The 16269-nt window shown below is 39.0% G+C and overlaps 1 protein-coding gene across 15 annotated transcripts in view; it reads left to right on the top strand.

Annotated features, from left to right (window-relative positions):
- FOXP1 (forkhead box P1) overlaps positions 1-13111 on the top strand; it is a 494830-nt gene extending 481719 nt beyond the window's left edge. For 13 of the 15 annotated variants that reach the window (XM_074957494.1, XM_074957490.1, XM_074957489.1 and 10 more), the window contains 2 exons: positions 2716-2882; positions 9869-13111. In XM_074957494.1, coding sequence (XP_074813595.1) covers positions 2716-2882; positions 9869-10013 — 312 coding nt within the window. In that variant the 3' untranslated portion in view covers positions 10014-13111. The remainder of the gene's footprint in view (positions 1-2715; positions 2883-9868) is intronic. The other 2 variants (XM_074957492.1, XM_074957491.1) reach the window with 1 other exon arrangement.
- Positions 13112-16269: the final 3158 nt, after the last annotated feature.

Genomic DNA, 16269 nt, shown 5'->3' with positions numbered 1-16269 from the left:
GCTTAACATACTATTTGATGCATAAGATAACGTGTCAAGTGACATGGTTTGTATAATAAACTTCCTAGTCTATGATACGATTTTCCTGTCTGTGGACATGTTGAGCCAAATTGTCACTTATTGACTAGAAATATGCCCCCTCTGGCTTTGGGCATATCCTGTAGCATGTGCACACCTGCCCATTGTATGCACTCACAAGTTTGGTGGGCTCCTGTTTTGAGGCCTACAGAAAATTTGATGTTATGTGCCTCAAAAAAATGTCAGGATTTTTTTCTCTCCACGTGGTAGTGGTGCCTCCTCAGCTGCACCTACACACCTCTGACATTTCTGATATCTGCTTCCCCTCATGGGCAGGGAGAAGAAGCACTTTTCTCTTCCCCTCTCTGTGCGTGGAGGGTATAGGGATTCCAGTTCTCCTCCCGGGGGAGACCCAGAAGCATTTTTCCCTGTCCTGGCAGTGTTGGTTGGTCTGTCTCCCAGAAGATCCAGTGCCTCCAATCTATTTTGCCTGATTAAGCGAAGAGCACGCTTGAAATCTGTGCTCTACCCCAGGCAAAGATGAAGCAACTGCCGTTGCACTCTCCCTGCAGACCTGGTGATGTAAGCTCCTGTGTGAACTAGTAGAGCAGGGTACGAGGCACAGAAGACTAATGAATCTGCCCTGGGAAATGTGAAAAACATTAACGTCCCCACTCGGTAACTGTGGTATTTGCTCCCTTTTCACTTCCTAGTGTGAGCAGCACTGAGGGATAAAGTAAGGGCAGATCACACCTCCTCCCAACACTGGAAGTGGTCCTAACCCTCGTGGCTAGGTTCTGAACAGTTCAGTTAGTACGGCTGGGTTATTTTAAAACATCGCTGTGCCTCTGCCCTTTCTGCTTCCACCTGGGACCAGAAACACCAGTATTTTGAGCACGAATAGAGTGTGTTTTTCCATCGTGGATAAAACCAGGCAACGCCAGTAATCTGCAGAAAGTCTCATCTTCAGAGGTCCCCAGCCTGACCTCCCAGCTAACGGGGTTCAAGAAACTACTAGTGTTTCTGGATAACAAGTCTGAGCCACACCTCTGAACTACCCATCGCTCCCTGCTTATGCAGAGAATCAGGCCTTTTGCCGAATTGCGGTTTGCAAGAAATAATTATATCAGGTGCATCTTCTGTCCAACCTCTTCCCAAATAAATTGCTCTACTGCAATTACAAGTTATCTCTATGGGGGAAGAGCTTGCCTTTTTATTTTGGAAACTGCAGGAAATGTGAGCCAATCTTTACGTTCCCTTAATCAAAATTAGTCTGCTGCATGTTGAATCAAAAAGATAAAAATAATCCTCTTTGTTAGAGTAGCTTTTAGGATCACATGCGATCAGATGTTTAGAGAGGTCAGCCTGGGAGAGAATTAAAAGGGAGGTTGTGCTCGTAGCTGGGTCGTTCCCTCATGCATATTTGTGCTTGAACAGGAATAATGGCAGTAAGTGAGGAACATCCCAAGAATCAGCAACAGCAGAGAGCACCAGGTGGGAAGCTCATTTGCATGAACTACCCTCCCCTGGGCAGTCTTGCCTCTTGCAGTCGTGGTGCTGATGGATTCTTTTTGCTTGACTGTAGCAGGAGGCTGACCTTTCCCCTGAGTTAGGTTGACCACTGCAGAGCCAGCATCTGTGGCTTTCCGTGCTGGCACGTCTCAGAAAGCCATGGACGTTGGTTCACAGATGGGTAAAATGATCTTTCGGTTTCAAAGGGTTGCTTCCTTTTAGACACCCCCACCCCCTGGACCAACGAACTAACTCCTCTCACATCAGGACTTGACGGTGCTATATTCCCATCACTACATGATGGGATTATGCTGGCCCAGAAGAGGTTTTAACATGCTGCAAGCCTGACTCACTGACCATAGGACAGCCCTGTCAAAATGATCAAACATGAGCATAAAATAAATACTAGCAACCAGTAAATCTGGAATAAGAAGGAAAATGTTTAACTGTTTATTCCCTTTCTAAAAAGACCTGCATTTAGAAGATGACTAAAACATGCCTATTACAGTACTTATCAGAAATAGAATCAGGTCCGAATGGTATCAAATCTACAATACCTAAGATAATATCAGAGTTATCAGAGCATTAAAAAAATAGAAAACACCATCCTAATTTACCCTGCCTTGTTAAATCTTAGATTTCTCCCACCAATGCAAAAGTAACACAGCAAATATTATAGGGATGAGTTCATACTTCAGTTATGTTGGTGTGCATCTAGAGTAACTCAGCTGACTTCAGTGATGTTACTCTGGATTTGCGCTGGCAGAACTATGAGAAAAACTTAACCCTCTGTAACTGCTCACACATCACTTCTCACTCATGTCATGAGTAGAACGGAATCCTCAGCCAAATGAGTTTGCTCTAATTGCTTTTTTAACTTTTTTTTTTTTTTAAGAAAGCCTCAAAAATAGTGTATCATGAAAGTAGAAAAGGTAAATTTGCTTTTTCCACAAGCTGTAATATCTAAATGGGGAACAGCAGGAACCATCCTCTCTCGTGCAGCAACGATCAGTACAGTTTTGAACTCCTCATGCAAATCGTGACACGTTTCCCCTGGGGGAGTCAGTGCAAGACCTTTTTGAAAACACATTTTTAAAACCGGCAATTTGAATATGTGATTGTGTTGTACAGTGTATAAAAATGTGAGACATGCTTCTTCATACACTTTTGCTATGTCCTTGGCAGGCTTCAATGGCTGATAATAGTATACCTCTATACACTACTGCTTCCATGGGAAATCCCACTCTGGGCAATTTAGCCAATGCTATGAGGGAAGATCTTAATGGTGCAATGGAGCATACGAACAGTAATGAGAGTGACAGTAGTCCAGGACGTTCCCCTATGCAAGCAATGTAAGTACAGCATGTACGTGTGTGTTTGTTTAGGGATCTGGTCAAATGGAACGATGATACTCTTCAAAGGTTGTGTCTGAAGTTCCAATCCTGGGCAGTAAAAGGAAAAGTCTGAGCTTCTGACAATATTTAGATTGATTAGAATATAAAAGGGTCATTTGCCAACTTCCACATAAAACCAGTCGACTCAATCCAGTCTGACAAGTGCACACAGCTATAAAATTCTGAACTCACTTGCCATTCTCTTTGTTCAATCCCAGACCACAGAGCTACAAAAACACTCTCAGGCAACTTTATGAAAAGTTTTTGTTTCTTTCTACTTCAGACTACCCAGTAAACACGCTTGGCGGGGCAGAGCTGGGGGAATGAGCTTGTTTAGCTGGTTTGTAATAACATTCAGCAAACAACAGTATTGCTGGGCATTAATGATGGCACATGTGAAGGCATGCATGATTTATAGATTGCTCTTAAAATATCAAAAGGAAAATTAATATGAGCATTATAGCAACAGACGGCAATATAACGAGTGCCTATATAACCACATGAAGTAATGGGAGATTTGCTGTCCATGCTAAATGTAAATGGCACCGGGCAGAATGCTAGTACAGGAAAGGGTAAGCCAGGAATGGTGTGCTGCCCTTGTGGGTGTGTTCAGTATTTATGGGTGACTGAGTGAGTTTGCAAAGCTGTAAATTCTCCCCTACCCCCCAAATTAAAAACTGGATAATTGGCAGCTGGAAAGGAAAGCAGACTTTATAAGTCACATAGTTCTCAAATTTTAAAACCTGTCTATTTAGAGCGGCTGACTACTTCTGTGAGTAAACATAGATGAAATGCAGTCTGCTCTTATCCAAGTGTTCATTAAAATGTACTGTAAAATCATTGACTGAGTTACCAAAGCTCAGAGTAAAAGAAAAAAAATCCAAAACCCCCAAGTAATTTGTAACCTTTTACTTCAAAGTAATTTGAATACGGGATTTACAAAAGTAGGTCTGAATGAAAAAGTAGAAAAACATTAACCTAATACCATCATAGTAATTAGTTATGAAACTAATTAGCATTTAATGGCCAAAAAAAAAAAAAGTTTCCCACCTGCATAATATGTTGTGGGGGAGCAGGAAAAGGGACAGGAATCGAAAGCTCTGGATACTTTGATATTCCAGCATTTTAAATCAGTGCACAGTCTGCTTTGAAAAATAATCTTTAAAGATGGCAACATTCATTTTTAATTCATAATTAATTTGAACATTGTCTTTCACCATTTACTTCAAAACATTTGAATAATGTGTTTAGCTTTTACAGTGATTGTTTGTGCAGTATTAATTATCTTTCCCAAAGTAGCGTTACGTGACACACTGTTAGTGCTATCACAAATGGATTCCTCTTCAGGCAGTTTTAGTCACAATTGGTTATGCTCTGCCCATGCCCATGCAGGGTTTTAGTGGAGGAAGAGGAGGAGGAGGAGGAGATGGAATATTTTTCAAGAATAAGGCCTTCTCCTGGGCTAACATACAGAAATGAATGTTAACAAATTTCTTTTCATCCAGGTATATTTTTTTTAAGGTTCAGGGCTAGTGCAGTTCATGTACTTCTCCTTTCACTTAAGATTTCATTGTTTTTGAAGGGAGTATGGGGCGGGAAGCGTAACTGTAAGTGAAAAGCAGGGTAGCACATTTCCTAGAACCATATGCATAGCTGTGATTTTAATGCATTTAGTATCCACTATTTAGTGCTTAGATACCCAGGTGAGATGCACCTCAGAAATGAGAGAGAGAGAGAGAGAGATTCTCACTGTCCCCATCCACCAGAAAAACCCTTTTTGTGTTGTAATGTGAAAATGATTGTTTCCTGAATGATTCCATATTCTCAAATTAATACTGTGTGTTTTGTACTGAATATTTCCTTTTGTGTAACTAAAAATGCAGCAAGGTGTATGCCCTGATAGCAGCTTGTGGGCTTTCCCATTAAACAAGTGTTTTGAAATACTTTGAAAGGCCATGAAGCAGGATGCTGTTCAAACGTCACAGGGTCTACACTGTTTGCTAAATATAATTATATGTCAACATCAGATTTCCAGTGCAGACTATCAGTGTCATAGACAGTTACTCTTTGCAATATCTTATTTCCATTAAGTACACTTTATAATGACATTCTCTATTCTTTTCCAAAACACGCTTCTCTGCCATAATGCAAATTGTTTTTTAACAGTTCCAGTATATTGGAATAAATCAAGCCTTAAACTTTATCATAAGGTTTAGAAGACCTTGTTAACATGACAACTAAGCAAGTACAACACTTTAGCTGAAGTCTCATTACCATTCATTTCTTTCCTTTTTATGATACATTGAACTACTGCTACTTTCCCCCCCCTCTTTTGAAACACTAGAAAGTAGTCACATAATTACAGCTTGGGGACATAACACTTTCATCCTGATATGCTCCAAAGGTAGCCACAAAGCAAACTATTCCATGCTGTGTGCACCAGCAGAACACAGTGGCTTTAAACAACAGTCAGCTTTATTAAAAAGTCCTCTGTTCCCAGAGTGGACAAACAAAAGAATTACTCAAATGTGAAAAGAAGGGAAATCTGTGTTCAGTAAGGTTATTTTTATTGTTAACCCCTTCTGAAGCCTTAGACGTTCTAGTAAAATGAAATGTGTTAAAATTCTACTACTAAACAAGAAAGACTTAGATTCCATTTATGAGATGCATTAAATAGGGATTCAAACTGGTTTGGAAAATTATAAAAATCTCCCCATCTCTGAACACTAATGTCTTTAAACTGAACATGGCTGGTAGTTTTGAGGTGTTTGAATAATAAGCAGTGGGTTTTCATTTTCACATGCCAGTTTGCTGCTACAACCAAAATGCCACACAAGGGGCTGGATTGTGCTTTGTTTTGTTTTCCATGCAAATTTTCTGCTTGATGTTTAGATAGTTCAGATAAACATCCTAATTTGGGGAGATGATTCCTTCAAATGGGACTCTCACTCCTTTGATATTTACCCTACCTTAAGTACCCCGGGGGAAGGTAGAGTATAGAGGCATATTGGAGCTTTGTCTCTCTTGGAGTCATTCAGCCCTTTTCATTGGTTTCCATTCACTTGGCTGTGCATCCCCAGTGCTTTGTTTATTACTTCAGGGGACAAACCCAAACCTCAAAGTGAAACTCAGTCAAAACCACCTGGTTTCGCATGCTTTCAAAACAAAACCATGAGCCCTGTCCTGCGGTTGCTTTGGAAAGGTTCAAGAACCTTTTGGAAAAACCTGGATTGCGTTTCAGTTTTGCATTAAAGCAGGTGAGTGTGGCCTGATCTTGGATTTCCTAACAAGGTTTTCAAACATTTCTACAGATTGAAAGGCATATCCTGGGGAAATCCATGGAACCAGTAAGAGGGGGAAGGATAGTCACCCACCATCCATTACTGTAGCCACAAGACTTTAGCAGCCACCATGGCTTTTGTGCAACCTCTTTTTCTGTGTAGTTGTGGCTCCAACCACCTGGCCACGCCCTAGATCCTTTTCTGTAATGGCATTAGGCAAGTTATGTATTAACATGCATTGGCATCACCAGCTCTTCCCACCCCCAAATCTCCAAAGCAAAATGGCATGAGTTCTGCTGCATCTAATGCCCTGGGGAGAAACTAAACCAGATTTGGCCTAAGAAACTATTATGCTGATTGGAAATGAGACCAATCAATTCTATACAAGGATTGTTAGTTTCTGAGATACTTAACAATTACCCAGGTGCAGCCAGCGTCCACCCTGTCTGTTGGCCCATCTCTGTTAGAGCTTGGTGATCGTGCATAAGCCTAGTAGATCGGTTAGATGTGCTGGCACTTTAACATGTGAACAATAGCCTTGGAATCTGCACAACCAGGGGAAGAAGCCCTCCCCCCGTCACCACTTCAGGTTCATAAAACATCAACATGTCCTTACTTTTGAAAAAAACACCTGTATTAATTTTTCAAAAATAACAAAAAACAATATTTAAAAACAAAATGGCAGCAATGACACAAACACAATGAGCAAGACTTTTAAATGAAATCAATAATCAACATTACCACCAGCATTGTAAAGGAATGTAGAGATCTCTTGCTCTGTGTGTGTAGCTGCTATTTTTTTTCTTTTCTTTTCAAATTTTCACCCAGAAAAAGCCCAGTGCATGAACATAACACTGGTGTATTCTACTTAGAAATATAATCGATCTCTTTGACTCAGGTCCCAATCAACAAAGCACTTAGCACATGCTTAACTTTAAACGTGATTATCCCCATTCACTTCAGTGAGGCTTTTTATGGGCTTTGCTGGATCAGGCCCTGATTCCTAACGACTTGTTCTGAGTCTTCTCCATGTGCATTTCTCTGTTCTTCCACAGTTGTGTCAAAACTAAATGATCTGAAAAACCACCTCTCTCCTTGTGATATCTGAGCTCTGCTGAGGTCCTAAATAGAAAAACATCAGGGGCCAGTGTGTGGGGTATTTTCACTAGTAACTTAGGGATTTCTTTCCTACTGGTCCATCAAATAATGAGTGTGTTGACCTTTTAGGACATAGTGCGAAGCCCATCTGTTTTCATGGATGTTTGCTTTTAGGAGATCCTATTCTCAGGTCCAGAGATCAGTGGCTAATGTTGTGTGTTTCATTATGTATTGCACATGCCCCCAGAGACTTGCTGATATGGCACATTTTCATAAACTGAAAAAATAAATAAATGTGTTCAATAAGCACTAATATGTCTCTGTGATGGGATCATTTCTCCCTACTGTTCCAATGCAGGATGGGATGCAAGGTGCAGCTAATTCCCACATATTGATCTAGTTACTTTTTCAGCTCAAGAAGTTGAAGTGTCGAAGGATTGAAAGGCATTCACAGCTGATACTAGAAATCTGTGTAGTCAGCCAGGTGGATGCTTCCAAACTAGATCCAGTTTCAAACTGAAACCAGTATCTAGAGTATCATGACTTTTGAAGTACAAGTTTACTAGGTGGTTTGCCTGCAAAGATATCACATAGCTTGAAATATACAAGTTTCTCTATGGTTTGTTTGCTGGCTGCAGAACATAATTTTCTCATTCAGGGGCTCCCAAAGGGGTCCTGCCTTCTGGTAATGCATGTGAATACACATTGTGGGCTAGCGGATAAAGCACTGGACTGGGACTCAAGAGACCTGAGTTTCGTTCCCATCTCTGCTACCATTATTATTCTTTATTTATATTACTGTAGCATCTGAGTCCTAGTCATGAAACAGAGCCCCATTGTGCTAGGTGCTGTACAAACACAAAGCAAAACGGTGGTCCTGGCTAGGTGATCTAGGACAAATCACTTTGCCTCCGCACGCCTCAGTTTCTCCATCTGTAAAATGGGGATAACGATACTGAGCTCCTTGCTAAAGCACGTTAAGATCTACTGATCCTATATATAAGAGCGTGGTGGTGGTGTTATTATCCGCTTGTCTTGTTGCATCAGCTCTTTTTCTTGCACATCCACGCACAACAACTGAGTGTACAAGATAGGCAATTATGTTCACCACTAGTTCAAAAACTAGGATTGGATCCTTAGTTTGAAAATATGTTTTTTCCTGTATTATGTGCAGGCAAATGAAACAAAAAGCATTTTCATTCCCATCTAGCCAGAATTATAAAGTGAAGGGTAATTATTTTAAACCTTTTATTGTAACCTGATGCTTTATAAGAATAAGAAAATGTTCTTAACCAGGAATGTTTGCACTTATGATTAAGTCTTTCTTTATATAGCCTGCATGAAAGGGTTAAATCAGGCTGGCTAGAGAACAACCCAGACTGGGGGAGGTGGATAGCAACTCCACGAGAAATAGAATGGAACTTGAACTCATTAACACTTTATTTTAAGGGATTGCCTGCAATATCAATTATTTAGGAAGCAAACAGGGTCTCCATTGGAATGTCGTGTTATTAATACTTGATCATGTCAATAAAATCCTACTTTCCTATGAAGTCCCACCAACCAGACCGTATTGACTCACATGGCTGTTTTACATATCAAAAGCTACTGAACAAAAAAAGTAATTTGTATTTGTAAAGGGTTTGTTGTAAATATGATTTACGAACAACATTTTTCAATTGTTATCATACCCGTTTGGAATGACCAACCCACATTCCCCTGCGGGTTATTCATGTGCTATTCTATAATGAGAAATTTGGCAGATCTCATCTCTTTAGTGCATCCTTGTACCCACCATGAGCTGAGGATCATGTTCTGCCTTGTTTACAGCTGACAGTGTTATTATTCTCGTTAGGGCTCTGCTTTCTTATCATATTGTTGTGTTGAGCGAGCCTTTTCCTCTCCGTTTGTGTTTCCTGGCAGAGCTTTTCTTCCCTTATTGACAGTTTGTAAAAATATGCATTAATTTGGAGTTTAAAGCATGTATCATGGTGTCTCTTTGCTGTGTTTGCTTGAAGTTGATTAATGATAGAACCTCGCTTGGGGTCGTCCTCTGGAGAGTTGGCTCACAGGTTCTGCATGTTAACTAGAAAAGCAGAACACACAGCAAGCGATGATTAGCCCAGCCTCCACCAGCTCAGTGGGTTGACAAACCACTATTTTGCTTTACCATGCTTAATTCACTTATTTAGCTGAAGATTGTGTTAATCAACTTAATATGTCAGTTGAGAGCATATTCTCTAAATCCTGTGAATAAACCATATACAAGAAAGTGTTCCTCCTAGGATATTTTCCCACTGAAGCCAAGTAACAGTAGACACATTCTTAGGCATACACTTTTTTGATTGTTTTTTTTCTTTAGCAGCAAACCCAAAAGTTCAGGGCCTGCATTTCATATGTGCTGAGCACCCACAACTCCTGTAGAAGTTAGTCAGAGCTGCCCAGTGCTCAGCATCTCTGGAAATCAGGTCTTCAGTTTCTCCAAAAAATGTCAGTATTGCCAAAGCAGGACAAAGTCATTTTTAAACAGGGAAGTTGCTGATTTACTGTTTTTAATTTTCCTAGGCACCCTGTGCATGTCAAAGAAGAACCGTTGGATCCGGACGAAAACGAAGGCCCGCTATCCTTAGTGACAACAGCCAATCACAGTCCAGATTTTGATCATGACAGAGATTATGAAGATGAACCTGTAAATGAGGACATAGAATGAATATGTCTGACGTCATTATCCTGAGAATGAAGATTGGAAAAACATGTCAAATTTAGCTGCGAAATCTCTCCATTATTGTACAGTCTGGAGGATTTTCAGTACACTTTGACAACTATGAAATATGTTAACTCTTAGTGCCATCAAGTATCCCATTTGGGAGTATTTTTGATTTTTCTACTTTTTGTTGAAAAAAGGAATTTGTACTCTGTGCATTGGATGGACTTGTTTGGTACTTGGGATTTTCCTCTCTTACAGTCAACATCAGTGTTGTAAATTTGCTAAACTGATTCACTTACTCACATTTAGCAGCAGGTTTTGGACTGCAGTCCTGCCAATTTTGGACACTGAGGACATCAAACTCTGAGCATGTACACCTAACTGCAGATCAAGCCTTTGCCCAGATTTTAAGGATTCCAATGGACAAGATATTTGCACAGTACTGCATGTTGGTTATCACTGCCTTTAGTCCTTTTTTTTTTTTTTTTTTTTGGCTTCCATTTGGGATGGGGAAGGCATGTGTGTGCGCGCGCGCGTGTGTGTGTGTGTGTGTACTGGCGAGGGGTTACAAGAAATATTATCCCAAACTTTTTAATGTATTGCTTTTATTCCCCCCCTCCCCCCCACTTCTGCTCTACCATTTTAAGTTCTGACCTCAGGCCACATCTCGGCCCAGGGCCTCTTGAAGGCCTAATGTTTTCTGTACTTTGTGATGAATGTTATTAGGTGTTTTTATTATACGAAGCTGAATGTCATTGAATTGTTTGTAGTTTTTTCCGTCATTCATTCCAGTCTCCTTCAGATGCCACCATGTTTTCTTTAGCTGTGGAAAACATTCCATTTTGGTGTCTGTTTTTTTTGAAAAGGTCCCAGATGCTGCACTGTACACACCGAAGGGTCGTCCAACAGAGAGAGAGAGAAAAGAAGTACTGTAAGAATGAGAATGAATGACAGATGAACATAGAAATACTATAGGAAGCAACATAAATTCATTCCACAAAGCAGGGTTTTTTTAGTTTTGGTTTTGGTTTTTGATTTTTTTGGCAGCAATGGTGAATATTAGCAAATGCCACAAAATTGAACAGCACAAAGAAACATATGCAGCACCAACAGAATTCACTTCATTAGAGAATGAATACTACAGTGGCAGGCTCTCAGTTGTTTAACATGAGTTTGAATGGGCCAACAAATCTTTCTGGAATATCTAAGATTACCAAGATGAGTAGCTATACATTTATTATTATTTTTCATTTGCAAATAGTGGTTGGAAAGATGACTTCATTAAACTGTTGTAATACGTGGTGATGTTTCTCAGCTAAACATCAGTTCAGGATTGCTTGGTGGCATTAATCTGTTTGAATACAAATTAGATTTCAGATTGAGCTTGTTATGGCAGTTAATAAGGACTGAGCCCACTAATGCTAAAGTGTTAATAATTTCAACTTTGCAAATTCTGTACTGCAGTTAAGATTGTTATGCAATATTACACCAGCCAGTATCAAAACCTCACAGTAGAAAACAGTAAATAGCAGGATCAGGGGGAAGGAAATAGCACTGGGGCTTGTTTGGTAAAACTGGCAGTGCTCTTCAAAGCAAACATTACATACAGAAAGCTGTTGTTACAGGTCAGTACACCTTGGTCACCAAACACCTAAACACTTTCATTCTGCAACCACTTTTCTGTCACTCATTTATTTATGTAGGACTGTAGCTTTTTGTTTAATTATTATTATTTCAAAAAAAGCCTTTCAGAGCTTAATTTATATTCTTCTTTGTACCTTTTCCCCCCTAAAATTACCAAAGATATTACACAAAGGTAAATTATGTTCTCTATTATATGCTTTATCTTATGAAGCCAAATATCCTCTTATTGTTGATCAAGGGAGGTTGAAGAATTTAGAGGGAAATGACAAGATATGGGCTATTGCTAACCTGAGAGGGAAACTGCTCCTTTATTCTAGTAAATTTAGATGGCCAAGTAGATGACTGAACCAAAGTTACTTTTTATTCGTATTCCTTTACAGCGACCAAACTGAAATTCTGTAAAGAGAAATCGAGAAGAGCTTTTGAGGCTAAAACTAGGAAACAGTGTTACAGAGGGAGCCGTAAGAAGGGAGCTGGAGAAAGCAAGTGCAGATATTTCGCAGAAAATTGGAGTATCAAATAAAGGAGGCAGTTCAATAAAACACAAAAGAGAACAGAAAAGCTCCCATAGTTTTACTGGACCACATAATAGTATTCCTAGAATTGAAAAAAAAATAAAATATTTTGGGGTCTTTGTTTTTACAGATTGTATGCCACTTTTGTTTAAGGATTGTGCTAAGACGACTGCTTTAATTTTGGTTTATCTTGGCACATTTGCTGAGTTTTGTTTAGTTTTTGATCAGCATTTTTCATAAGGAAATAACACTCCTGTCCACACATAAGTTTCGGTACAAGAAATTTTATTGGCAGTTACTTTTCTGAAGCTCAACTCTGCATTCTGTTTTTAAAAGAGAGAAAAGAAAAGGGAGAAAAAAGGGCAGTCTGTGGTCATTTGAAACTTTTTTTTTTTTTTAATTATATCCAGGCAGCTTCATGATGTGCCGGCAGTAGCCAGATGGGGATCATGAGAAGTGGTCCCTATGCTTCTAAACTGAGTGGTTTGCTGGTTAGTTCGGTATTCAAAAGAGGATAAAAATCTGGTAGATTAGTTCATTCTCAGCATGTGTAGCTAGACATGAGTAAAGATAACAGCATGAGAAACTGTTAGTACGCATACCTCAGTTCAAACTGTTAGGGAATGAGTAAATAAAAAATACATTTCACTCAGTTGCACTTAGTTGTATGTCTTGCATGCTTAGTCTAAAGACTGTAGCAAAATAAAGAAAGAAAAAGAGAAAAAGAAATAAAAATTAGATTTTAACATATCTGGCAGGTGTCACAGCCTTGCAGAAGAACCAACTGAAAATCTCAGGCTTTACATCAAGCAAACTTCACTATGATTTTTACAGTTCTGATTCTGTATCCCTTTGGATATACAGTTGCTTCTTTAGGGTGGGGTTTATTATGTTGTACATATATATCCCAATGTGTCTGTGTGAGCCTTTGTCTTTTTGGGGGGGAGGGAGGGCGAAAAGGGGAAAAGGTCCTTTTTTTTTTTTTAGATACCATTCCTCAAAAGGAATAAATGCATACCTGTTTGTCAAAACACCTTTTGCTTTTTGTGCAACTGCTTTATATTAACTATACTAAAAAAAAAAATAGCTTTGGAAAAAAAAACCTACTGTATGTAATGGAATTGCAGAATATGCTGCACATGTATTTTATTTAGTTATCCTTGCTTTAAGAATATTGGATGACATTTGCTGACATGTGGGAGAAAATCCCTGACTTTTTTTTTTTTTTTTGCTTTTAAATTGTAACATAGTTGACAGATTTTTTTTTCTCCTGTTATCATTGATCGAAGCCGCTTTTGTACAGTTTGTGTTAAGCTGGGTTTTTTTTTTGTTTGGGGTTTTTTTTTATACTTTCCCACCCCTTCTGTTATCTTACCACTGCCATTTCTGGCTGTCTTAAACAAAGGTTCGTGCATTTGAAAAGAAAAAAAAAAAGTTGTTTTAAAAATGTTTTTCTCCTGCTGCAGTAAATATTTTGCATGATGAATTCCAGGGTCACACTTTCAAAGTTTATCAGTGAAGTAGTGATTAATAATGGGGCGTGTCAAACTATTGAACTTTTGTATAAAGAAAAAAAAACTTTACAAGGTGCCAAGATGTAAAGACAATTTGTTACATGTTTTTTTTCTCAAAGAAAAGCGTACATTATGAAAGTAGTACCATGTATCAGGTAAATCGCTGTCAGGAATGAGAGTCAAAGCCTTCCTTGTCCACAAAGAAAAGTTTGTAAATGTAAAACCTGTTAGGTTTCTGCATTTGACTAGAAATGATATGAAAAATCAAGGCTTATGTAGAACAATGGTGACCACAAAATATTACCTTTTTTGATTGTCGCTTATGAGAGTTCAAGTATAATTCCCAGCACTCTTCTTAAACTCAGATTTTGGGGGAGAGAATGGGGCAGGGTTTGTGATTCTACAGATACTGCAGATCATTAGATATTTTATATATACGTATGTATAAAAGTTTTTAAAATAATTTTAAACTATTGTAGTTTTCAGATTGCCAACAAGCTACATTCCTTATAGCGTGAAGAATGTGTTAAACTCTTTTGAAATCCTTTGGTACCTTTGGTTAATGTACTCAGACTGAATTTTTAGATGTTTCAGAAACCACTTAGCGTTCTAGTCTTGAGAGTTAAATTTGCAGGTATGACTGCATTTTAATGGACCCAGAGTAGGTAACAAAATATCTTCTACCCATAAGCCTTGATGAAAATGGTACAGTCCAGACTGTTAGCATGGTGCTTCATGTGTATGTGCTGCCAGTAACGAGATTTTTTTTTTTGATAAGGCATAAAAGAAACTCATTCCTTACATCAACTGTAATTCCATCATTCCATGTCTGTTGATACAGACAATAAAAAACGTTGTGTAGTCAGTACTAATTACTGACATTATAGCATTCTCAAATGCAATAAAATGCTGGTTGCTCACACTGGTAATACAAGTTGCCATGTCCTAAGTTTTTGTTTTGTTTTTCCCTTTTATTATCTCATGTTAGTTACATTCACTAAGGTCTCCATCCTGCAAATGGATCCCCATGGGCAGGCCCCAGCCCCTCCCCAGAGTCCCCATTAAGTCTACGGAGAGATCCCGCCCAGGTCAGTGGGGCTCTGCATGAGTACAGGAGTCTTCCCAAGTACAGCATGTGGCAGGGTCTGGATCTACATTTAACGGGGGATGCTTCAGCCACGGTGAGCATTGGCCTGGTCCTCCAAAGCTCAGAACATGCTCAACTCCATGTGACTTCATTGGCAGGCACTCTGCACCTCCCAGAACGGGCTCTTAAATGTATCTGTTTGCAAACAGAAGCAGTGGGTTTGGCCTTTGTAGTCAATGAGAGTTGAGCAGCGCTCTGGCTTTTACCCTAAAGGCACAGACATGAGTGCTGGGTTAGGGTCCAATCCTGCAAATACTTCCAAGTCCTGGGAACTGTACCGTCGACTTCAGTAGGAACTGCTCAGAGTTGTAATCATACCTAGGTAATAAAGGGTTTAGAGGATCAGGCCAAATCGTAATTAATAAAGTTCAAAGCAACTGTGTCATCTTAGACAAACGTTAAAGAAAGGAGCCCACCTCCTTTTCTCTTGAGTAAGCATACGTTTATTTTCTTCAAGTTTTATAAAGAAAAATAAAATGTTTAATAACTAGCATTGGCAGCAGCAAACTAAAGTTTCAGAGGAGAGACTTTCATGAATAATTCATTAAAATTTCACATCTGCAAGATTAGTCATCCAAATAAAATGCTAATGTCAAAAACATGCACCGTCTATAATATTCTCATCAAGAAATCTTTTTGCATATAATGATAAATGCTTAAATTAGTACAAATGATTTTATAAAAATATTCCGCCATAAAATTATACCAGATAACTACTTTCAGGGCAAAAAATAAATAAGGTACAAAATAGTGTATCGAAAAGATATTGATTTTGAAACTTTAATCATCTAAATATAGAGAATAAAAATGTTCACAGCAAATGTTAATGTGTATTGCAGTTTTAGAAAACTAGACAAGGCCTCCCTTTTTAAATCAAATTTACTTAGCTTGCTTAAAATCACTGGTAGCATATCTTAATACAGTTCAATATTAATTAGTCGAGCATGTGTTGTGATGTCATTTACACTTGGCTCAAGTGGGTGGCAAAGAAAGTCAAATCATAATAGATTTTTGCACCCAATTGGCACTCTCTGCACAGGTGATGATGACTATACCAGGTGCAAGGCAGAAGAAAAGTCAGGTATTACATGTTAATTGATCCATATAAACTGAGACCTACTCCTGGTCACTTTGAAGTCAGTGACAAAATGCTCACTTACTGCAGGAGTGCTTGTGTAACTTGCCAGAAATTTGGATGTCTGTGTATGTAGTGCCCAATTGCAGAGAGCCTGCTACCAGGAATTGAGCTGGTCAACTCCCATGGACTTGGTTGGAAGTTGTGAGGGCACTCACAGAATTGGGCCTGCAAACTGAAGCCCAAGCTTACTCCAAAATGAAGTTTTGCCATTGACTTGAGTAGTGGCAGGATCAGGCTCTCGGTCTTCAGTCTAATTTAATGCAGCATTAGCAGCAACTTAAAATGGGGTTCTTTGCTACTG

The sequence above is a fragment of the Natator depressus genome, chromosome 7 (genome assembly GCF_965152275.1).
Source record: "Natator depressus isolate rNatDep1 chromosome 7, rNatDep2.hap1, whole genome shotgun sequence".
Taxonomy (NCBI): Eukaryota; Metazoa; Chordata; order Testudines; family Cheloniidae; genus Natator; species Natator depressus.
Note: the sequence above shows the minus strand (reverse complement) of the source record. Positions and strands in the feature narration are given on the sequence as shown.